Source organism: Pan troglodytes, chromosome 9, assembly GCF_028858775.2.
Source record: "Pan troglodytes isolate AG18354 chromosome 9, NHGRI_mPanTro3-v2.0_pri, whole genome shotgun sequence".
Classification (NCBI taxonomy): Eukaryota; Metazoa; Chordata; class Mammalia; order Primates; family Hominidae; genus Pan; species Pan troglodytes.
This window is the reverse complement of record NC_072407.2, coordinates 115,325,778-115,349,990: the sequence shown is the minus strand read 5'-3', so window position 1 is coordinate 115,349,990 and position 24,213 is coordinate 115,325,778. Positions and strand designations below refer to the sequence as shown.

Genomic DNA, 24,213 nt, shown 5'->3' with positions numbered 1-24,213 from the left:
ACACATCAGGGATCAGAACCAACAAAAATTACGAAGTGCACATTCTAGTGGGAAAAGGGAGCAGAATGCAAACAATAAATCATATATCATGAGAAGCAAGTTAAACAGTATGTCAGAATAATATGTATCTATTAAGGTATTATGTTGGGGAAAGAATGGAGATGGGGGAAATAGGGCAGGAGCACTTAACATTTTAACTGATACCTTAAGGTGTCAGCCTAAAAAAAAAAAGACATCAGAGAAATATATCTCCTAATTTAATGATCTTATTTGTGAGTAAGCAAAAGGATTATAATCCAGGATGCACAGCTATAGCAAGCAACAGATGCACCCGAAGAGGGGAGGGTGAGGGGAAGCTTTTATTGGCAAAAGGAGAAGTTCACATAAGCTGCTTAGAAACAGAGTTCATTGGCTCTGGAGGCTCAAAGCCAGAATTGGCGTCAGTTCATTGGTGGAGATGCTGTTACTAGGCAAGTAGTCTTTTGAGAGTATCTTTTCTGAATTGCTGTAGTCCTAAAGAATGTCTAGTGATAAACCTGGTCCTAGAAATATGTGCCTATGTATAAAATATAGATCACGAAAAGCATGAGATGTGTGAAGGACGTGAAGGAATTTCTTAGGGGCTTATTTTAGAAAGTCCTTGAAACAGTCTTATCTCAAGCAAGCGTGGGTCCTTCTCCTTCCTGCTTTCCCACCTCCAATTTGGTTCTGACAAAAGTGATTTTGTCCTGGTATCTGCAACTTTCACAACGGGTGAATAGAACTTAGGCAAGATAAAAGGGACGAGGGGAATCACGCAGAGGGGGTATTGGTAAGGGATCTTTTGGTAATGGTGACAACTCAAAGTAGCTTAAGCAAGAAGGGAATTTACTATCTCACATAACTAAAAAGTCCAGTGACAGCCCAGGCATAGCGGGATCTGAGGGCCCCAGCGGTGATGTCAGGGCTCTCCTCAACTTCATCTCTTGGTCCTGCCTTCCTCTTGTGTTGACTCCATTCTCAGTGAATGGCCTCTCGAGGATGGTATATCATCACTGCAGCTCCAAATGCTCACCCTATCTTCTGAGCAGACTCAGTAAGAAAGAGTTCCTTTCTCCTTTAAGCCTGCAAAACTCTCAGCTGACCTCTGATTGGTACTTTTCCGGTCACATGACCATCTCTGACCCAATCAGTGTAATGAGAGAGATGTGCAATGGTGTAATTGGCTGAGTCCGAATCCCTGTGCACCCCTGGAAGCAGGGCTAGCTAGCATCGGGTCCACTTAAATCATGTGGTCTAAGCCTGGGGTGAGGTGGTTCCTAAGAAAAATCGGGAGAGTGGGCAATGGGCAAGCAAATACCCATTGTCTTATCTACAAGGAAAGAACAAGTCGAAGGCCCAGAACCAAAGAAGTGAGCTGATTGTCTGAGGTCACACCCCTGGCAAGGCCAAAGCTGGAAGCCCCACTCTTAGTTCACACTGCTTCTGAGTGCCCTCAGAAAAAAACCCACTGTGGGCCTTCTGGCCTTCCACTTGTGATTTTCTTTTTTCAATGACTTCGGTTACAGCAGCAAACAGCTTCACTATTTGGAATGTCCTCATTTCAAAAACAGCACACCTACTTTAATTCCTGACGTGAATTTTGTATGATTCCACTAGTTCTAATGAATAAACAAACAAACAAACAAAAAGCACGTATTTCTTTGTTGTTCTTTTAGTGATCCAGAGCCTCAGAGGTGTGGTTCAGCCAGAACTAGGGATCCCAAACGGATTGTGGTTTCGTGGAGAAGGGTGAGCACAGAGAACATCTAAGGGAAAGATGAGGCCAGGTCCATCTAGACCTAGTTGTCAGAGGTTGTTCGCTGGTGCTCAGAGGGGGTCGCTCCGCCTCCTGATGGGGTAAATAGGGCAGACCAAATTTATCCTGATGTACTTCCAACCTGCCCCTGGAGAGCAAGTCGCAGCTGGGTCTAATGGAAAGAAAGACCACATAGGAGCGAATTTGCTTTAATCAGCCCAGATCCCTTCATTTATAAATGACTGAGAGCAGACTGACAGAAGTCTGAACTTTGAACCTCTGAACTTTGGAGTGATAACTCCTGTTATCCAAGGGTTAAGACGTGGAGATTCTTCCAGGCCAGCCAGGCCCTTCCCTCTATTCTCAGTGGCTATTTCTGTGATACCTGCTATGGGGTGCATGGTTCAGGTTCTAAGGCCCTGACAGCACTAAGGGGAGTTTTTGTATGTGTCTGAGTTATTTTCACCTTGACAATGCCCTGCTAGAATAATAATACATGTGGATGAGAAAAATAGGACTCATTTTTCCCAATGTCATTTTGTACTATCTAGCACAATACTTGGCACATAGTAGGTGCCTGACAAATATATATTGAATGAATGAGTGAGTGAGGAGCTTTTCAGGAACACGCTGTCATTCAAGTAACTTCACGGAGGAGCTGCTTGATGTACAGGCAGATGCTGGGCTCCTAGCCCATCTGGGGGAGGACAGCAGATCTGGAAGTTTGAATATCTCCATTTTTGCAGAGAAAGCGCCGTGGCCTCCACACGCTCATGCCCACCCCACGCCTCCTCTAATGTGTTGTGCCTGATCAGATGGGAAGGTAATCCTTTGCAGTGGAGAGATTTAAGCTGTTATCTAACAGACTGCGGGTGGATTAACGAGGCTTTCTGATAAAACCTTAAATGGGTTAGTTTCATTTTCCCCTTCGCGCTCAGGGAGCAGGTGAAAAGAACTAGCTAGTTGACTGTGTTGCAGTTTGGACCAGAAAATTAATGAAAGGAGAGACAGGGCCAGGCAGCGGGCAGGGAGGTTCAAGGTAAAGGCTGGATTTTGGCACTGGCTCAGCCTTAGGAAATTCTGGACAAGATATTGGATCTCTGGGCCTGTCTTCCCTTAGCTTCAAATGGGAAATAATAATACCTACCTCACAGGGATGTTGTGCAGATGAAATGAAATCTCTGACATGAAAGGCCTTTGAAGAAGATAAAAGCACTTCCCTGTGTGAGGCTATTATTATCATGGAAAAGAGACACACTGCAGGGCTGAGGCTTGGCCTAAAACACCAGGATTCTCTCAGACCTTTGAAGGATGGTCTTTCGGCCTACATTTGCCCATGTGGAGAGGGAGAATTGTGGTGGCAGCCACATACTTCCCTGAGGAATGGGAGAGCCAAGTTGTGTCTGGCCATGAGTTTGGAAATAATGCCACGACAGAATGGGAAGCCATGTTCACTACTGGTGACTCACCCACATACTCTCGAAGACAGAGCCAAGCCCAAATTCAAGGTCCTGTCCTCCAGAATGACACATGCTCAGAGAAGGGTGATTACAACCCTTCTGTCTATGCCTAATTCTCTTTTTCTTGTCTATAAGACTTCTCACAGGAGAATGAATCTTCTAAATCCTTAATGAATTTAAATTCTAGTTGGAGAGAAAAAATAAAGACACAGAAAAGAATTTCATAACAATGAAGTCATTATGTTATGAATTTAAAAGGCAGCACCACACAAACATTCAGGGAAAGGATGAATTGCATGGGTTGGGGACAGTTGCATGTGGAGTGGGGTGGTTGAGTACCTGGTCTAGATCTTGGACCAGTTGCTTAACTGCTTTGCACCTCAGTTTCCTCATCTGTAAAGGGAGAATAATGATAGAACCCGTTTCATTAGACAGATCTGAAACCAGTCAAGTATTTAACAGGAGATACCTATCATTTTTATTATGTTGGGGCTTTGTGGAGGTGTAAGATTGGAAGAGAGGAAAGGAGAAGGTCTTTGAAACAGAGGATATAGGAGTGAGTGGAATGCCTGCAGACACCCATTGGGAAGCTGGCCTAAGAGGAGAGATGGTATGGTGGGGAGCTGCCCTTCAACAAACATTGCTCAGGCTTCCCTGAGATGCTGGAACACCATAGTGAGCAATGACACCCAGGGTTGATGCCCAACATTGGCTGGCCTAACTGGGAACAAGAACATGACCCTAAAACCAAGCCTACTTTAAGGCTTGCTCAGATTACATTGGATGGTTTATGTGCAAAGGCCATGTAGAATTTTATCACTATTATTTATAAAGAAAAATAATTTGAGGGATAATAATAGATATGCTTATTTTAAATTATACCTAAAACTTATGAATCATAGCTCTTACTCATATGCAGTATACGGAATGCATCTATAGCCTACAATAGTTAAAGTACAATAATGTGAATGCTTTATCAGTAAAACTTCAGAGAATTAAAAAAGCTCTGTGGTCTTACTCCCCCTACAGACACGCATGCACGTATGCACACACACTAAGCAAATGAGTTTGCCCTTTATCTTGTAGACAGTTGTGAGAAGGTGCCTGGGAAGGGGTACAGCATAATGAAAGTGATGTTTCAGAGGATTCTCCTGGCTGCAGTGTGCATGATGGCTTAGAAGGTGGAGTGAGATGGGGAGATCAGCAAGGAGGCTATGGCAATAAGTCAAGTTAACTAAATCCAGCACCTGTCTTTTTCTTATTTTCCCCTGATGTTGATGATACAGTGCAGAATTCAGCAATGCCTAATACCACAGAATGTACATTTCAATCCTTCATGCTCTCCCTGTGCCTGCCCTGTGTTCCATCTAGATTCTCTCGGCCCTCCTTGCCAGCTCAGCCTGCCATTTGGAGGCCTACTTCTTTATCCCCCACCTTTAGGGTAGAGTCACATAGAAACCCTTCCAACCCTGATAAAAATCCTCACATTTAAGAACCCCAGAAAAGAGCATATAGGGATGGCCAGGTGGGGGCATCTATGGAAGTATGCTCAACCAACATGACCACAACAGGAGTGCCCATCTCCTCAGGGCTTCCATGTGCCAAGTACGGTGATGAGAGCTTTATAGAAATCATCTCATTTAATCCCCACAACAAACCTAAGAAGTGGGTATCATATCTCCCCTATTGCCTTTTACAGACAAGGCAATCGAGGGGCTAAGCCACTCACTAAGGTTATGAAACTTAAAACTTAAAGCGAGGTTATGAAATTTAAAGCAAGGTGGAGGAGGGCTTTGAGCCTGCACTCCCACCACTGAGCTTCCTGCCTCTCCGGGTCTTGTTGGAGTCCCTACCCCACTCTGGACCATTAGTTCAGAGGGTTCTTGAACAAAGGTAAGAACATTGAAGATACCTCACTTGGCCTTTCTGAGTCTCAGGTTCCTTATTTATAAAATAAGGGGGCATGGACTAGCCATTTTGGAGCAATTAATTGTATTTAGACAATGAATCAGATGGACTCCAACAAAGCAGATACAGTCAGCCCTCTGTACCCTCGGGTTCCAAATTTGCAGATTCAACCAACTGCAGATCAAAAATATTTGGGGAAAAAACAATAAAAATAACACTCCAACAATAAAAAATAATACAAATTTTAAGAAATACAGTATATCCACTATTTACATAGAATTTACATTGTGTTAGGTATTATAAGCAATCTAGAGATGATTTAAAGTATATGAGAATGTATGTAGGTTATATGCAAATATGATGCATTTCATATAAGGGACCTGAGCATCCCAGGGCTTTGGTATCTGTGGTATCAATCCCTGGTGGATACAAAGGGATGACTGTAGACGATTAGATGATCCCTGAATAATTTTCAGCTTGGACATTCTAGGAGCCTTTTCTTCAGCCTCTTGTTCCAATAATTCTCACTATCTTGCTGTGCCTTTGATCTAGTGTAAATCACCTTGCACGTTAACTCACCTATTTTAATGTGCAAATTCATCTCCCAGCAGCAGCGAGATGAACTCCGTGTGTGGGGGGGTGTGTGTATGTGTGTGCTTGTTGCCCGAAGGGAGTTGAGGGATCTAAATGAGCATCCAGAGCTGCTGAAGATAAGAAGCCCAAACATAAAGTTGGGGACAGATGTGACAATGGAGTGATGCTCAGGCTGAGCTGAATCAGCACATCTGGCAGGCAGCCACCCTCATTTAAAGCAGTTCCTTCCAACCCGCTGGTGACAGGAGCCCTGCTCCAGAACTGGGGAGATCTGAGGCTGGGGTGGCTGGCAGAGGTAATCGGCAGTCCACTGTTCCCTGCTTTGCCAGCACCCTAAGGCTCCCTCCTACCTAAGCCAGGGCTGAGCCTCAGAGCAGCCAGGAAAGCCTGATCCAGCCCCAGGGCAAAATCAGACCACAGGGCAGAATGTCTCCAGGGAGAACTCCTTCACCATTTTGCCTTTTTGAAATTGAGATCAAATTAGGAGTCTTATTAAAAGGAAATAAGTCATCCAGCAGCTTCAGGTCACAGAAGCCCAGTGCTTGGCTGGCATGTGGCCACCCACAGGGCCGGGAGCTGCTGGAGGAGGTGGTGGGCAACTGGATGTCCCGCTGGGCTAGCACTCCTCTTTCTAGGGCATCAGGGAGGGTAGGGGGATGCAGCTCTGGGGCTTTAGGAGAAAAGAACTAATGACATCCTGATGAATATATGATTGGAGCTACAGTCATTGCAATCAACAGGTTTTCCTGATTATAAACTGAGGACAAACTGCAAGTAACAGAGGAGTATCTGTTTGCAAAGAGGATTTTAGAGCATTGATCCTAGCACCTTCCGCTTCACACTGGGTCCTGTTGATGCCCATGCACCCCTGGCCCCAGGCCCTGACAAGGAGCGCTGCTACCCTATCCCTGAGCCCTGAGTTGCTCTGAACCCCATCCCACCCAAGACCAGTGCTCTCAGGCCCTGCTACCATGGGGTCATGTAAGAAGGCAGGCTTCTGGCTGGCAACTGGCTCTTGGGGGATCTTCATGTTTGCCACCAGTCACAGGAGAGAGGGAAAGGTAAACAGAGCCAAATACATGCTTGCCTTCAGTGAGACGGAGGACCAAGGAAGATGAGCAGATCCGTGAGGGTGGGAGGGGGCAGATAATGGGCTCATGGTCATTTCTGTTCTCAAAAAGAGTCGCCATTAAGTAAATACTTTCTATCTGTCAGTCACCTACGCTAGGTCCTTCATGTATATTATATCCAAACCACAGAATGAGAGGTAGGTGTTGATGCTCCCATTTTATAGAGAGGAAACTGGGGCTCTGAGAAATGTGGTGACTTTTCTGCAGGTCACACTTAGTAAGGAGAGGAATGTTTTACATGCAGGAAGAGTTCAGAACACAGCTTGGGGTCAAATTCTGACTCCCCTGCTTCCTGGCTATGTGATCCTGGGTGGGAAAGTACTATTCTCTTTTTATCTTATTTACCTGTAAAGTGGAGATAATACCCACCTCACAGTCGTTATGAGGCTTATGTTAGGGCAGGATCTTCAAGTTTTGATAGGGTGCCTAGTGCAGAGCAAAGGCACAATGCACGAGGGGCGGGAGGGGGGCGGGGGGGTGGGCATGGTGGCTCACATCTGTAATCCCAGCACTTTGGGAGGCTGAGGCAGGTGGATCACTTGATGTCAGGAGTTCGAGACCAGCCTGGTCAACATGGTGAAACCCCATATTTCATAAAAATATGAAAATTTGGGATACAGATGCATGCCTGTAATCCCAGCTATGGGAAGCTGAGACATGAGAATCACTTGAACCTGGGAGGCAGAGGTTGCAGTGAGCTGAGATCACACCACTGCACTCCAGCCTGGCCGATAAAGTGAGGCTCTGTTTCAAAACAAACAAACAAACAATGCACAGGCAGGCTTTATTCTTTCTCTCTGCGTGTCTGCAGGATGCCAGTCTATGAGGACCAAAAGCTCATTCCCTGAGAAAGGGAGTCAGCTCTAAATGGGTTTTCTTCACCTCTGATTATTCTCTCCTGTAACGGAACCCTTGGAGAGCCTCTATTTTCAAGTTATTTAGAAAATGAGACCTCTTACTTAAAAAAAGTCGTGGTATTAAATGTCTTCTGTCCTCAGAATATTAGGTTAGCGCAAAAGAAATTGCAGTTTTTGTCATTACTTTTAATGGCAAAAACTGCAATTAGTTTTGCACCAACCTAATACTTCTTAGTCGTACTTCCCCTCAGTTCTCCAAGCCAAGAAGCTCTTATTTGAACCTATCCTTAAAAAAGTGTTTACAATAGCAGCCCGTGACCTGTTGCAGCATCTCAGCCCCTTCCTATTGTTTCCTCTCAACTCTGAACCTCAGTCCCACCTTGCGGCGCACTGGAACCGCCGTCCTCACGTCATGTATGAAGACAGTGAGCAGCTCTGGACTGTCTGTTACCTGCCACCTCTGCTGTGGCTTCAGGATGGTGATGGAGTTCCATCCCGGCCACATCCTCTTTAGGATGGAAAATCCCAGCTCCTCTGCTTGTTGAACCAGAAGACTCTGATTACCTGGAACAAGCCGTGTCTCCAAGGGTGGTGTCGGGGCTCCTGGCAAGTGGAGATGAGGCCTTCTTAAAGACGGCGCTGGTATTTTCCATGCTGCCTGGAAGGTTTGCATGGTAGCATGTGTTAGGGGTAACAAGTTTGGGGCAGTGGCGGGGGTGGATCCACACTGGAGAGGGAGAATACTAGCATGTGAAACATCTCTTCCCACCTGCGAGGAGACAGAGCTTCAGGTGCAGCAGACTCTCCTCCAAATTGGAGATGACTGCTCTCGGCAGGCACTCTGGAACAATAAACATAATAACGTAATTTGACATTCCCCACTCTTTGGGGAAGAGAATACACCTATCATAGCCGTTTTCAAGAGCCAAGAAGGAGTGCAGCCAGCGCAGGGGAAGGCGGGGCCTGAACTTCAAAGGAGACAGGCCTGGTGGTTATGAACACAAACAGCCTTTCCGTTTTCAAAACTCCATGGAATTCTCTGTGAAAACAGCAACTTTTGCACCCTCTAATTTTCTTCTTTGTGCTCTGATTAGCATCAAGCCGTTCTCCCTTTGCAATTCAGTAGCCTCTTGAAGGGTGTTTGTTTGCATGATAGGACTGATGGGCAGGTCCTGGCCTCTCTACAGTGGCCTGTCACTTGCTTGCCACCCAGGGCGCCACCACAGAGTGCCCCAGTGAGCTCCCTCCAGCCATGTGCAGTACATCAATCTGAATGAGGGGCTCAGGCCATTGATTTTCTTCCACCGCCCGCCCCCCTGTCACCAAATGCCAATTATTTATCTCAGTTTCAGAAACAAAGTTCTTAATTTAAGCCAACAGCTGCCTTACCTGTGAAGAACACTTTCTTTGGGTGTGTTGAATAAAATCTCCCTGGAGGAGGATTTCCTTTCCTACATGCTTCAGAGAATGGCCAGCTTTGATTCCTTAAAGGACATGAGCTTCATCCTTTCCCAGACCCTTCAAACTTAACCCAACTGACGTCATAGTCGACACCCTCAATCTCAAGACAGAGTCTGGTAATCTCTTATATTTGCATAGCACTTTATAATTCCCAAAGTGCCTTCACCTCCAAAACTTCATTTAACCTTTACAACAATGGAGGAGGTAGGTTGGGCAGGTATTAGTGTTTCCAGAAGCAGTAGCCAAAGCTCAGAGAGGTTAAGCAAGTTGCCCAAAGTCACATGGCTGGCAGGTAGCAGGGTATGACCAAAAGTCTTTGGAACTTTGGTCTGGGACTCCTGACATTCACTGTACCATGAAGAGCCTGCCTCCTACTCTAAAATGATTCTGTGATTGTAAGGAGCCAGAGATAGTGCCACTTATTGGACTTCTCACTTAGGGATTTGCAGTCCACAGGTGACCCTGGTTTAGAGTGACCCTGGGGCAACTGGAAGGGAGCGTTGCCTCTGGGGATGGGGTGAGAGTACAAGGTGGGTTAGGGAAATCAACACATTTGCATCAGTCAGGGTTCACTGTAGAAAGAGAAGCCTGTGCTTTGGCACCTTAAGCAGAGAACAATCTAACCCATGGAACAGGGTGCCTATAGTACCACCAGATGGGCTGGAGGAGGGTGCCAGAGGGACCCCCAGGAATGATTCCCAGAATGATTCATGCAGAGTTCTCCTAACAGGGGAGACACCACCTACCACTCACCCCACTGAATTTAACGGCACATGCAGTGGCTGCAGGCCAGGAGTCAGCTGCAGGCCACCAATGATGCCAATGCAACTCTCTCAGCACTCCACAGCTGGAAAAACGGAGCTGAAATGCTGCTACCAACAAATCTGATGTTTCTAGCACATTGCCAGCAGAAAATAGCAAAAGGGGTAGGAAGTGGCATTAGATTGGCCACTAGTTCCCATCTAGAATTGTTGCTACAAGGGAGTCTGGGCAATGTGGCTTTTTGTGAGATGGTTTCTAGCTTCTACAGAACAGGAAAGAACATTCAAAGGAGGGTACAATGGAAGTCAAGTAAGCCAGTGCACAGAGCCCACCACAGCAGCCAACCTAATGCCCACCCTCTTGTTACCCATGAAAACCCGAAATGCAAACACTCTGAAAATGAGTATTTGATTCTGAAGTGGATATATCAAAGGTCTTTATTAGCATAGGAACAACACACAGTGTGCATCTGTGTGTTCCCCAAAGGCACACAAACCCTGCATCTCTCAAGAATCACTGACGTATTTCATCGTAGAGTTGAGAATTTCTAGGCCATGAAGCTTTCTCAGTTGAGCAGCAAACCTGTCGCAATCAAAACAAACAACCCAGGGCATAAGTGCCACGGTTCAGGCTTCTGGAGCCCAGAGCCAACACCCTCTCAGATGGAAGCTGGCTGAGAACGTCAGTCCTATCACTCTGGGTGGAAACAGGAAGTGGCTGTGGCATTGGGGTACCCTAAAGATCACAGGGGTAAGTAAGACCCTCAGGGAGGCCCACAAAGCACTGAAAACACTTGCTGCAGGTGGCAGGTGTGTCAGGCTGATCAGACAGGACCTTGCTCTCGAGAACTCCCCCATAGGTTGCCACTTTGAAGTCATCCTAGCTAATGTGCTTTCTTTCTATAGAAGAAAGATTTTAACTATTCCTTCCATTTGAACAACCAGACAGAACTTGAAAGTACCTTAGATATTATCGAGGCCAACCCCCTCAATCTACAGAGGAGGAATTAAAGGCATGTGGATGTAAGGGAAGGAGCCTCTCTCACTCAGCTCCCGGGGTTACCCCTGCTCTATGCCAGGGCTCCTTTGCTCAGCCACAGGTGGACACCTCCCAGAAGCATGTGCAATGAGATGCATCTGCACATCAGAATAGGAGCAGAGCAGAGTGGAGGTCTGAGCTAACAGAGAAGCCATGGGCACAGTTACAGCCCACATCTCTTGCCCTCGCTCACTGGGGACCTCGGCATGCTGTTCTGCATCTCTCCTTCTCCACTGTTTTCTCCTGCATGAACATGTGACCCTTGCTGGCCGTTCCTCCATTTGTTTAGGCTGAGGCAAAGAACATGAAGTGGGGGGGTCTGTTTCTGGAAAAGTGGAGAAGAGAGAAAAGAGGGAAGAGAAGGGGAGGTGGAGTGGGAGGGAGGGGAAGAAGGAGGATAAAGAGACAGGGAGAGGGATGCAGAACAGTGGAGAATGGAATGGAGAGAAGGCAACGGCAGCAAGTGGGAGCAGCAAGTCCCCGTCAGACAAGCCGATTCCCTCTCTGGTTGGAGACTGAGAGCTCCCGTTTCCTCTAGAAAGGCTTTCTTCAGAGAAGCAGCTACTGGGCTTAACCTAGGTCTACACAGAAAGCATGAGGGCTTCCCACACCGTTCTGTGTGGCACGCAGTCCCAGCCAAAACTCAGCACCTCAGCTCAACTGCTCTTTCTGCAATAGGTCAGCCTGGCTCCGTGTCCACAGCATACCTGGGCTCAGCTGTGCACAGCTTCCCCAGAGCAATGCCTGCGTTCACTTGCACGGCCGTCTTCTGTGTGTCACTGCCTGCGAGCTTTAACAAGACCTGCAAAAGGTCCGTCTTTAGCAGGGAAGACGCAACGTTGGGCACCTCCATGCAGTTACCAAGGCAGAGGGCAGCGTTGCCCACCAGAACCTCATCCTCCGAGCTGAGCAGCTTCATCATAACGCTCAACTCTGCAGGGAAGGAAGAGAACAAGCAACAGCTCCTTTTAATCCCAAAATAGGAGGCTGGCAACAGGACAGCCTCCTGTTGGGTGCTGAGGGGTGCAGGGAGATGTCAGCGGACACCGAGCTTCCCCAGTAACTCTGCAGCAGAACTTGTTCACTCACTCATCAGCAAACATTCACTGAATGCATATGAACCTCCTCAACTCCTTGCTGAACCTCTGAAGTATCTCGGCTTCCTAGAACAGTGCCCAGCACAACACAGTTGTTAGATGAATGAATGCTGTGTGTCAGACAGGTCTGTCTTCTTGAAAGCCTGTTCTTAACCTCTCACTGCGCCAGGGTGAGAGGTCCCATCTGACAGCCCCCAGGTGGAGGCAATGTGCCAGCAACCTACACCTGCAGGGTATGCAACAGGATCCAGGAGAAAGGCTGCCGCTTCCATGGTGGAGCCTCCTTCAGTTCACCTTCTGTGCATTCCAGGGAGTTGGTAAGAAGAACATTAGCAGGCTGCCTCTCCTGGGAAGCCTGCTGTGAATAACTACAGCCGGTTTAAGTTACTGGACTAAAGCTAGGCTCAGACTCTGATATTTCCCTTGTCCACTAAACGTTGAAGGTGTCTCCCCCCCTCCTTCTGTGAAGGCAGAGAACTGAACTTGGTGAGAGGAGGGAGTTTCCTAGTTTTGACCCTGTTATCTTTGAGCCATCTGTCAGCTGGCTCTCCAGCCTGGACATTCTACCTGTGTGCAACCAAAAGGCTAATTAAATGCTTTCAGATCTGGATGTGAAACATCTTCTGTAAACATTGCTGAAGTCTGGGAGAGGTTAACAGCATTGCTGCTAAGTTCCTCCTCGACCACAGTTCCCTTTGCAGCTTCAAGGGTGGATGAACCTCTGGGACGAGGGCTCCCTTAAGGAAATTATCACTTACTTTTATCCAGTCTTATTACTTCTTCCCGAGCTTCATGATAACTATTCGTGCAGATAGCTAGTATCTTTATAGCATAACGTGATGCAGTCTCACCTCCTGTCTAGATTTCAGAATGAAATTAGAAAAATAAAATCAGTGCTATGATTGCTCTTGACCACAAACCACAGCGAGCAGTTATTATAGTGCTAGTGGCTTCCTAAACTCTGAAAAGAGAATTCTACTGAGAACGGCATGTGCTTCCTGGTGGGCAGGCATGGTCCCTGCTGGAACAGAGTGTCACCCGCATCCTCTCTAACCCAGCCCACACCCCTGACAGGAATGTAGGCCTGTCATGTACACCTGAGTAATTGCTTCCGGAAGGCTTTATGAGCAAGTGGCTGAGAAGAGAATGATGCTGATGAATGGCAGATCTACCAAAAAGGGAGGAAAAGGCCCTCCCATGTCATTTTCCCATTTGAGAATGAGGACTGACTTGCTAAGGCTGTCAGGCTGACAGTCCTGCATGAGGAACTTCAGGAACCTACATCATTTTAAGAGATGACAACTGTCAAACACAGCCCTTGCAATCACCCATGTGGGGTCTTTAAAAGGCATGTGTGCACGTATGCACGTGTGATGCATGGGCATGCATGCCATCAGGAGCTTTTGGTGGGTTTGCAAAAGTTATAATGAATGACAGTCATTGTTCAAGTGGCAATCTAAACTCAGACCCCCTGTGCTGCCCCCTCAGCGTTACCGCTGCCCCAGCAGCAGCCCGCAGAGCATGCTTCCCTGCACCACTCAGCCTGATGCTTTATGAATAAAAGCCATGTGTCACCACACTAACATGGGTGTATGGACCTCATGGGCACACACATCATAGGTGGGATTCTGAGATGGCAGCCCAGTATAATAATCCCCTTCGCCCTTGCAGGTGAATCCAGATAACTGCTCCACTGGCTTGCTTAGATTCACCACACTCATTTCACAGGGAAATCCCAACATCTTTTGGTCACATGGTAATTCTGCAGACTACATGTCTCATAGATGGAGTTCCATCCAACACTCTCCAGATAACTGTATAAAGCATCATGAGTAGCAAAACCTGCGCAAAACAATGTGCCTGAGAAACGTTACAGAAAGCCACTCAGATCATTTTTATCAAGAACAGTGGCCATATATTTTAAAGTCAGGCTTGAGGGGTAAGCAGGTTTTATGGATGTATCTAATGAACAATTTTCTTATTTATTCAACAATCTGTTGTTGATGTTCAGAGTATGGTCTGGGTAGACAGGCAGAAGCAAATCCCTATCCAAGAAGTTTAAAATCTAGCAAGGAAGAAATGGCAGCACATTAACCAAACAAAGCCCACCTTAATTCTGTTCCCCGAATAAAATAGGAGACTTCTGTACATTTCAGGGGTTGTAACCAATAAAGTGATCTTACCTTCAGGAATTTCATCATTTTCTTTACCACTCCTGCTCGCAGGGCCTCCTCAACAATTTTCAGAGAGGAAGAAAGGGTCCGGCTCAGAACACCAGCAGCTCTCTGAGTACAGCAGAAAGAGGATAATTAAATGTCCTTTTCAGAAATGCTGACAACCTTTAAAAGTTAACGGGGAGTTTGGTGAGGCAAAAGCAATCATTAATATTGGAAGCAAAATATAAAAAATATGATGGCCAAATAATAGAAAGCACTGTTCTTTTTAATAAAGCTGTCAAGGAGCTGTAATCATAGCCCCTTGCCACCCAGAGGCCCATATTATTTCAGCTTCACACAGGATCAACCAGTTCAACTCTGAGAAAGGAAGTTCTCCCTTGTGATTCCTCCCAGAGCTCTGATATCAGCAGGCCCTTTATAAGGAGATGTTTGATTTCCTGGATTGGTCTCCTGTGTCATTTATCTTTATCTTTTCAAATCTTTGTCTTTTGTTCTAGTTTCTGGGATAGTTCATTTACTTTATTTCCCAGCTCTTCTTTCCTTTTTTTTTTTTAAAAATAAATGGCAAGCTGTTACTCTTTTATGGATATAACTATCTTAAATCTTTCTCAGGATACAAATGATAGTTACTATTTTTTTCTTCTGTTTCCTATATCATCTCTATTTCTTTTGGATCAATTTTTATGTTTATCTTGGTTTTCCTATTTATGTGTGTAGCTTTCCTGCAATGTCTGGTTGACCCTTACCTGCCCAATCACATGTATGAAAAAAGCAAGAAAATATGTTTGGGCATGCTATGTTTATGGGAAGTTTATCAGAAGTATGGAAAGATATAGAGGTGGCACCCCCGTATACTAGAAAGAAAAATGTTTTCTCCAGTTTTTCAGTTCTTTAGAGATAAAAGTGTTCTGATTTTATGCCTGGAGGATAGATGCCTGCCAGCAAATGCAGCTCCACTGCCTTGTACTTCTGCTCTCTGTTGTATCGGGAGTTTTGAAATCTTCCTCCTCTCCAGGGTATTATAAGGCAAACCTGCTACTGCCCAGCTACGTGTTCCTCCATTTGTACTCCATACAAAGGTTTCCTCAGCCCTGCCTCATTAATTACCACCCTTGCAGCTGTTCTCCATCTTCAGGAAACTTGTTAAAATTACTTACCTATTGGTAACCATTGCCTGTTCACTGTCAATGTAGGTCTCTACTTTTTTTGTTCCCCCCCAGTGGCTTTAATCTCATTTTAATGAGGTCTCCAGAGGGAGAAAAGATAAACTTGTGTATTATCAATCTTGTTTCCCTAATCTGCTTCCTAAAGATCCTAGAATTTTGCTATAGTTGACACCACGGATCCCCTTTCAGGCCCAAGACAGTGGAGACTGTGCTAGACAAGGACCAGATGCCCATGGTGAAGCTGCTGCTCTGCTCAGCAAGCTGGGAAGCACCCAACGTGGCACACAAGGAATGCTGGGGAAATCTGGCCCAAGAGCTCTCCTAAAGGTTTACTCAGGGACTAGTGTAGGCCCACCTTTAGGTCTGGACCATCCGAGAACGGTGGTGCTTACCACTTTGGGGGTCATAGGCCTCTTTTGAGGATCTGATGAAAGCTACGATGCCCCGTCTGTGAAAATGCACACGCACAAAACCTTTGCCCTATCCTGTCTGAGTTGACTTTGGGGACATTTAAAGAGTGCTACCCCCAAACAGGGTATGTTGGATCTACTCAGAACCTTTTTTAAACTGTGGAGGCAGTCCTCAGTCTGCAACCCTTGAAAGGCTGGTTTCCCAGACCCACCCTAGATGTGGCCCTAATTGCTTCTCTAGCCATTAGGGTCCTGCCCTGACAGGGAGAAAAACAGGGGCGATCACTTAACGTGAGTGAAGAATACGTTCTAGGGTGATGGCAAATAGCCTCTTGAATCATACTAATATTCTTCTCCTGATGCACTGTGCTAACATATAGGCCTTTCTCAGTTTTCTTATTCAAATGTCAGACACAGAATTGAGAAAGCCATTTCAGCATATATTTTAAAAAGAGGGTAAAACTATTATGCACAAACAACCTCTAGGATCACTGGCTTAAAATATGGGCTTGGCTTTTTTTTTTTTCTTATGGAAAAAAGGGATTCTAAATAAGCTGGACACTTGATCTGTCCAATTTGCACAGGATATTTTGAAATAGGACAGATCAGATCGATCATATCATCTAAGCTGGTTAAATTTCAGACCATACGGAAGGGGGATTCTTAAGTTGGGTTCCTGGACTCTAGGGGATCCACAGATGACGGACACGGCAAGGAGGTCACCAAATCCCTGAAACTGTAGACAAAACCTGGTATTTATGTGCTTGTGTACATTATTCTGAATAGTATATCCACACCATATCTCAGAGTCAGCAGATTCTCAAAGGTGGCAACTTCAAAAAGATTACACGGATAACAAAACAAAACAAAACAAAACAAAACAAGAACAATGGAAGCTGCTTCTGGATTTCCCTGGGAGAAACTTACTGTCAGGATTCCTCCATCCTGGCTGTTTAGTAAAGACAGGCACCTTCTGCTCACCTCCACAGCCCAAACCTACAACAATGGGGAGAGGCCAGGAGGAGATTTAAATTTTCTGACAATCTGAATTCTCAGTGGAGCTTCTTCTGAGCACCATCTCCTTTTTAGCACCACCACACTGTGCCCACGTTCCCTCACAACACCATCTTTTACTGCTTTTATTCCTCCCCATGTCTGTCTCCCCTAACTCCAGGGCATTACCCTGATAGCAGGAACCACCTTTGACTTTGTAAACGCAGCACCTCATACTCTGCTCAGCACACCTTGGATACCCAGTCTGTTTTCTGAGTGAATACATGACTGAGTGGTGATCCATCCACCCCTCAGCAGAGCAAAGGGAGAGCACATCCCTCCAGCCTTTTCCCATTCCACGGCCAGTGTGTGAGTGTACATACTTCTGTCTCTTCGTGAACATGAGAATGGTTTTATGCCACAGAATGTGTACAGGTTGTCCCAGGGCTCCAGGCAGGGAGACAAGAATGCCATACCTCAGAGACAAAGGGAGCCTGAAGACACAGGTTCATCATGAGTCCCAGGAGTGTGTAGATAACCTCTCTGAACAGGTCCACATCCTCCTCACACCTGGCCTTGGGAAACAAAACAAGGTAACCAATGACCTTTTTGCCTTACAGCTTTTTATGGTCATCTTTTCCTTTGGACAAGGGTCTCAGAGTTCCCCACACTCCCTAAATTGCCAATGTCATGAACCTAAATGATGGTGGAGGATCAGAGACCAGTTCTATGAGTTAGTGTTGGTCCAGGAGACTTGGAAGGAGTCTCTGGTGCCTCTGCCATGGGACTATGGCTGAGGTTGGTCCTGGGTTTAAAGTGAAGAGTGAGCTGCTGAGATGGGTGATCATTCAACTCCACCAGAAAAATCCTTCAAATCAGGATCAGGCAAGATGCCTAACTAGATGCAGCCAGGTGGAACAGCTCCCACTAAGGGACAGAGATGACTGACATGCTCCTAACATATCTTCAAAGGGAAGGCACTGAGAGTAGATGAAGGGAAGATGCAAAAGCAGGGCGGAAAGGGAGTAACTGGGAATGCTGCATGCAAGCCTATGTACCAAGGCTTGTTCTTGGTCCCCAAAGGCTCTTGGGGAATGGGTGAGTTGAACTGGCAAAGAGCAACCTGATCTCATCATAGGCCTCTGGAACCCTGGCAGGAGAAATCCCCTTGACCAGCACAGACACTCATCGAGTTGTCAGGGAGAGCTGCTTAGAGAAGTGGTAGGGGTGGCAAGCCAGTTGATGTGGAGCCCAGAGGGTTGGGCGTGGAAGTGTCTGTAGTGGAGCATGGCCAGGGACAGCCATCCCCACTAGGCTCAACTTGCTCCCACAGGAGACTTTAGCCCTCGGGGAATCATCAGACCTGAACTCTGCAGGGTGGTCTTTCTTGCCCATCAAACAGGGCCAGTCCAACTTGAGGACCCCTTGCTCTGCTGGCCTCTCCGGGGGCCCCAGCCAGGCCACACCTGCTTGCTGAGCAGTCTTGGGGGCTCTGGGGGCCCACACCATAGCTTCTGCACTGGCAGACCAGGCCTGACCAGTGGAGAGCACCAGCAGGGTACCCCTATCACCATGCACCAGCCCACATGCTCCCTCCCCACACTGCAGCTTCCCCTGGGCCCAGGGCAACTCCCCACATCACTTTGCTGGTGAGTGTCTGATCAGGCAGGTTTTGCTTTCCTTGCCCTGCCAGAGCATGGGAGGGCAGTCCTGCCCCTCCTCTTCGCGCTGATCACCATTGCAGATGGAGTCTTGATGGGCACAGCCAGCCCCACCCCTACCAGCACCTTGCCCTTGTGCTAGCATGGCATAGAGTACAGCAGATCCTTCTCCCCCTAGGAGCAACCTCCTCTGCTTGTGAGGCACAGAGAAGGCACAATCTTCAGCATGACCACACACACAGTCATCAGCAGGGACCCTCTCCCCCAGCTTCGTTGCCTCTGCCATTGTGGCAAACACCCGCAGGGAGGCAGGCACCCTGACACCTGCTAGCACTCTGCCACAGGTCTTCCGCTGCTGTTGGCATGAGTGAACAAGTTAAGGTCCCATTGTCACCACATTATGAAATTCTTGGGCTAACACCACCCATTGGAGTGTAGTGACCAGAGGTTCGGGATCACCTTGGCTCCCCCAGTAAAGTGTATTCTTAACCTAGAGGAGCCAGAAAACAAAGTTGAGGCCCAATACAAGTCCCTCAGAGTTAGAGCATCCAGTCCAGAAGTTGGGAGCTGAATACTGACCTCCTAAAATCTTCTAGAAATAAAGCCAGTCAGCTGAAGCCACCTTATACCACAATAAAACCCTCAAGATCATCAAATAAGATAAAAGAAAAAAAATTTATCCAAAGGTCAGTAATCTCAAAGATTGACAGTAGAGAAATCAACAAAGATAAGAAAGAATCCACATGATAAACCTGATAATTCAAAAAGCCAGAATGCCTTCTTTCCTCCAAACAACCATAACACCCCTCCAGAAAGGGCTGTAAACCAGGCTGACATGGCTGAAATGACACAAATAGAATTCAGAATATGAATAGGAATGAAGTTCATTGAGCTACAGGAGTACATTGAAACCCACACCAAGAAAGCCAAAAATCATAATGAAACAATGAAGGAGCTGACAGAGAAAATGGTCAGTACAGAAAAGAGCATAACCAACCTGATAGAGCTGAAAAACCACACTACAAGAATTTCATAATGTAATCACAAGTGTTAATACCAGAATAGACCCATCAGAGGAAAGAATCTCAGAGCTTGAACACAGGCTTTCTGAAATAAGACAGTCAGACAAGAATAGATAAAAAAAGAATAAAAAGGAATGAGAAAAACCTCTGAGGAATATAGAATTATGTAAAGAGCCCCAATCTACATCTAATTGGTGTCCCTGAAAGAGATGAGGAGAATGGAACCAATTTGGAAAACATATTTCAGGATATCATTCATAAGAACTTCCCCAACCTAGCTAGAGAGGCCAACATTCAAATTCAGGAAATGCAGAGAACCCCAGTAAGATATAAGATCACCCCCAAGACACATAATCATCAAATTCTCCAAGGTCAAAATGAAAGAAAAAATATTAAAGGCAACTAGAGAGAAAGGTCAGGTCACTTACAAAGGAAAGCCCATCAGACTAACAGCAGACCTCTCAGCAGAAACTCTACAACCCAGAAGAGACTGGAGGCCAATATTCAACATCATTATAGAAAATAAATTCCAACCCAGAATTTCATTTCTGGCCAAATTAAACTTCATAAGTAAAGGAGAAATAAGCAAATGGTGAGGAAATTCATTACCACCAGACCTGTCGTACCAGAGCTCCTGAAGAAAGCACTAAATATGGAAAGGAAAGACCATTACCAGCTTCTACAAACACACACTGAAGTACATAGACCAGCATTACTATAAAGCAACCACATAAATAAGTCAGCAAAATAACCATCTAATATCATGATGATGGGATCAAATCCACACATAGCAATACTAACCTTGAATGTAAATGAGCCAAATTGAGCCAAATGTCCCAAGACACAGAGTGGCAAGCTGGACAAGGAACCAAGATCCACTGGTATGCTGTCTTCAAGAGACCCATCCAACAAGCAATGACACACATAGGCAAAATAACAGGATGGAGAAAAATCTACCAAGCAAATGGAAAACAGAAAAAAAGCAGGCGTTGCAATCCTAGTTTTAGATGAAACAGGTTTTAAACCAACGAAGACCAAAAAAGACAAAGAAGGGCATTACACATATTGGTAAAGGGTTCAATTCAACAAGAAGATCTAACTATCCTAAATATTTATGCACCAAACACAGAAACATCCAGATTCATAAAGCAAGTTCTTAGAGACCTTCAAAGAGACTTAGTCTGACACACAATAACAGCAGGAGACTTTATCACCCCACTGACAATATCAGATCACTGAGATAGAAAATCAACAAAGATATTCAGGACCTGAACTTAGCACTGGATCAAATGGGCCTGATGTACATACACAGATTTCTCCAAATGAAAACAACAGAACATACATTTTTCTCATCGCCACATAGTGCATACTCTAAAATCAATCATATTTGGAAGTAAAATAGTCCTTAGCAAATGCAAAATAACTGAAATCTTAACACTCAAATTGGAAATTAAGACTAAGAAATGAACTCAAAACTATATAATTACATGGAAATTGAATAATTTGATCCAGAATGACTTTAGGGCAAATAAACCATTAAGGCAGAAATCAAGAAGTTCTTTAAAACTAATGTGAACAAAGATACAACATACCAGAATCTCTGGGACATAGGTAAGGTAGTGTTAAGAGGGAAATCTATAGCACTAAATGCCCTAACAGATATTTCTAACTAAAAAGTTAGAAATATCTCATGTTAACAACCTACCACCACAACTAAAACAACTAGAGAACTAAGAGCAAACAAATCCCAAAGCTAGCAGAAGACAACAAATAACCAAAATCAGAGCTGAACTGAAGGAGACTGAGACATAAAAACCTATTCAAAAGATCAATAAATCCTAAAGCTGGTTTCTTGAAAAAATTAATAAAATAGACCACTAGTTAGACTAAAAAAGAAGGAAAGAGAGAATATGCAAATAGACACAATCAGAAACAACAGGGGGGATATCACCACTGACCCCACAGAAATAAAAACAACCATCAGAGAATATTATGAACACCTCTATGCACATAAACTAGAAAATCTAGAAGAAATGAATAAATTTCTGGACACATACACCATCCAAAGGCTGAACCAGGAAAAAATTGAATCCCTGAACAAACCAATAATGAGCTCTGAAATTGAGTCAGTAATAAAGAGCTTACCAATCAAAAAAAGCCCAGGACCAGCTAGATTCACAGCTGAATTCTACCAGATGTACAAAGAAGAAGTGGTACTATTCCTGCTAAAACTATTCCAAAATATCAAGGAAGAGGGACTCCTTCCTAACTCATTCTGTGAGACCAGCATCATCCTGATTCCCAAACCTGGCAGACACACACACAAAAAAGAAAACTTCAGGCCAGTATCCTTTATTAACATTCATGCAAAAGTCCTCAACAAAATACTGGCAAACTGAATCTAGCAGCACATCAAAAAGCTTATCCGTCACAATGATGTAGACTATCTCTGGGATGCAAGGTTGGTTCAACATACACAAATAGATAAATGTGATTCATCACAAATAGAACTAAGAACAAAAACCATGTGATTATCTCAATAGATGCAGAAGAGGCTTTTGATAAAATTCAACACCTCTTCATGTTAAAAACTCTCAATAAACTACATACTAAAGGAATATACCTCAAAGTAATAAGAGCCATCTATGACAGACCCATGGCCAACATCATACTAAATGGGCAAAAGCTGGAAGCACTCCCCTTGAAAACCAGCACAAGATAAGGATGCCCTCTCCCACCACTCCTATTCAACATAGCATTAGAAGTCCTGGCCATGGCAATCAGGCAAGAGAGAAAATAAAGGGCATCTATATAGGAAGAGAAAAAGTCAAACTACCTCTGTTTGTAGACGACATGATCTTGTATCTAGAAAAAATCACAGTCTTGGCCCAAAAGCTCCTGAAGCTAATTAACAACTTCAGCAATGTCTCAGGATACAAAATCAACATACAAAAGTCACTAGCATTCTTATACACCAACATCAGTCAAACCAAGAGCCAAATGAGAAATGCAATCTCATTTATAATTGCCACCAAAAGAAAATACTTAGGAATACAGCTAACCAGGAAAGTGAAAGAGATCTCCACAAGAAGAACTACAAAACACAGTTCAAAGAAATCAGAGATAACACAAACAAATGGAAAAACATTCTGTGCTCATGGACAGGAAGAATCAATATTGTTAAAATGGCCATACTGCCTAAAGTAATATATAGATTCAATGCAATTCCTATTAAACTACCATTGACATTCTTCACAGAACTAGAAAAAACTATTTTAAAATTCATATGGAACCAAAAAGAAGCCTGAATAGCCAAGGCAATCCTAAGCAAAAAGAACAAATCTGGAGGCATCACGTTACCTGACTTCAAACTATACTACAGGGCTACAGTAACCAAAACACATGGTACTGGTATAAAAACACACACATGGACCAATGGAACAGAATAAAGAACCCGGAAATAAGACCGCATACCTAAAACTATCTGATCTTCAAAAAACCTGATAAAAACAAGCAATGGGGAAAGGATTCCCTATTCAATAAATGATGCTGGGGAAACTGGCTAGTCATATGCAGAAGACTGAAACTGGACCCCTTCCTTTCACAATATACAAATATTAACTCAAGATGGAATAAAGACTTAAATGTAAAATCCAAAACTATAAAAACCCTGGAAGATAACCTAGGCAATACCATTCTACACACAGGAACGAGCAAAGATTTCATGACAAAGACACCAAAAGCAATCGCAACCAAAGCAAAAACTGACAAATGAGATCTAATTAAAGAGCTTCTGCACAGCAAAGGAAATTATCAACAGAGTGAACACACAACCTATAGAATGGGAGAAAGTTTTTGCAAACTATGCATCTGACAAGGGTCTAATATCCAGCATCTATAAAGAACTTAAAAAAATTTACAAGAGAAAAATAAACTACCCCATTAAAAAGTGGGCAAAGGACATGAAGAGATACTTTTCAAAAGACATACATATGGCCAAGAAGCACATGAAAAAAAGCTCAATATCACTGATATCATTAGTGAAATGCAAATCAAAACCACAAGATACCATCTCACACAAGTCAGAATGGCAATTATTAAAAAGTCAAAAAATAACAGATGCTGGCAAGGCTGTAGAGAAAAAGGTACACTTATACACTGTTGGTGGGAGTGTGACGTAGTTCAACCATTGTGGAAGACAGTGTGGCTATTCCTCAAAGACCTAAAACAGAGATACCATTTGACCCAGCAATCCCATTAATGGGTATATACCCAAAGGAATAGAAATCTTTTTATTATAAGGACACATGCACATATATGTTCACTGCAGCACTATTCACAATAGCAAAGACATGGAATCAACCTAAATGCCCATCAATGATAGACTGGATAAAGAAAATGTGGTACATATACACCATGGAATACCACAGAGCCATAAAAAAGAATGAGATTATGTCCTTTGCAGGAACATGGGTGGAGCTAAAGGCTATTATCCTTTGCAGATTAATGCAGGAACAGAAAACTAAGTGCCACATGTTCTTCCTTGTAAGTGGGAGCTAAAAGATGAGAACACATGGACATATAGAGGGGAACAACACACACTGGGGCCTGCCAGAAGGGAGGAAGGGGGAGAGGATGGGGAAAAATAAATAATAGGTACTAGGCTTAATACCTGGGTAACGAAATAATCTGTACAACAA

General features: G+C 44.6%; 1 protein-coding gene across 10 annotated transcripts in view; it reads right to left on the bottom strand.

Moving 5' to 3' along the window:
• Positions 1–3,456: 3,456 nt before the first annotated feature.
• TTC12 (tetratricopeptide repeat domain 12) overlaps positions 3,457–24,213 on the bottom strand; it is a 58,857-nt gene continuing 38,100 nt past the window's right edge. For 7 of the 10 annotated variants that reach the window (XM_508759.7, XM_009424202.4, XM_054662696.2 and 4 more), the window contains 6 exons: positions 17,307–17,405; positions 16,765–16,833; positions 14,268–14,369; positions 12,843–12,942; positions 11,695–11,920; positions 10,369–10,531 (listed from right to left, as the gene is read on the bottom strand). In XM_508759.7, the coding sequence (XP_508759.4) occupies positions 10,456–10,531; positions 11,695–11,920; positions 12,843–12,942; positions 14,268–14,369; positions 16,765–16,833; positions 17,307–17,405 (672 nt within the window). In that variant the 3' untranslated portion in view covers positions 10,369–10,455. Of the gene's footprint in view, positions 3,631–8,290; positions 8,385–8,495; positions 8,568–10,368; positions 10,532–11,694; positions 11,921–12,842; positions 12,943–14,267; positions 14,370–16,764; positions 16,834–17,306; positions 17,406–24,213 lie in introns of those variants that run through there. The other 3 variants (XM_009424204.5, XM_063784502.1, XM_063784504.1) reach the window with 1 other exon arrangement.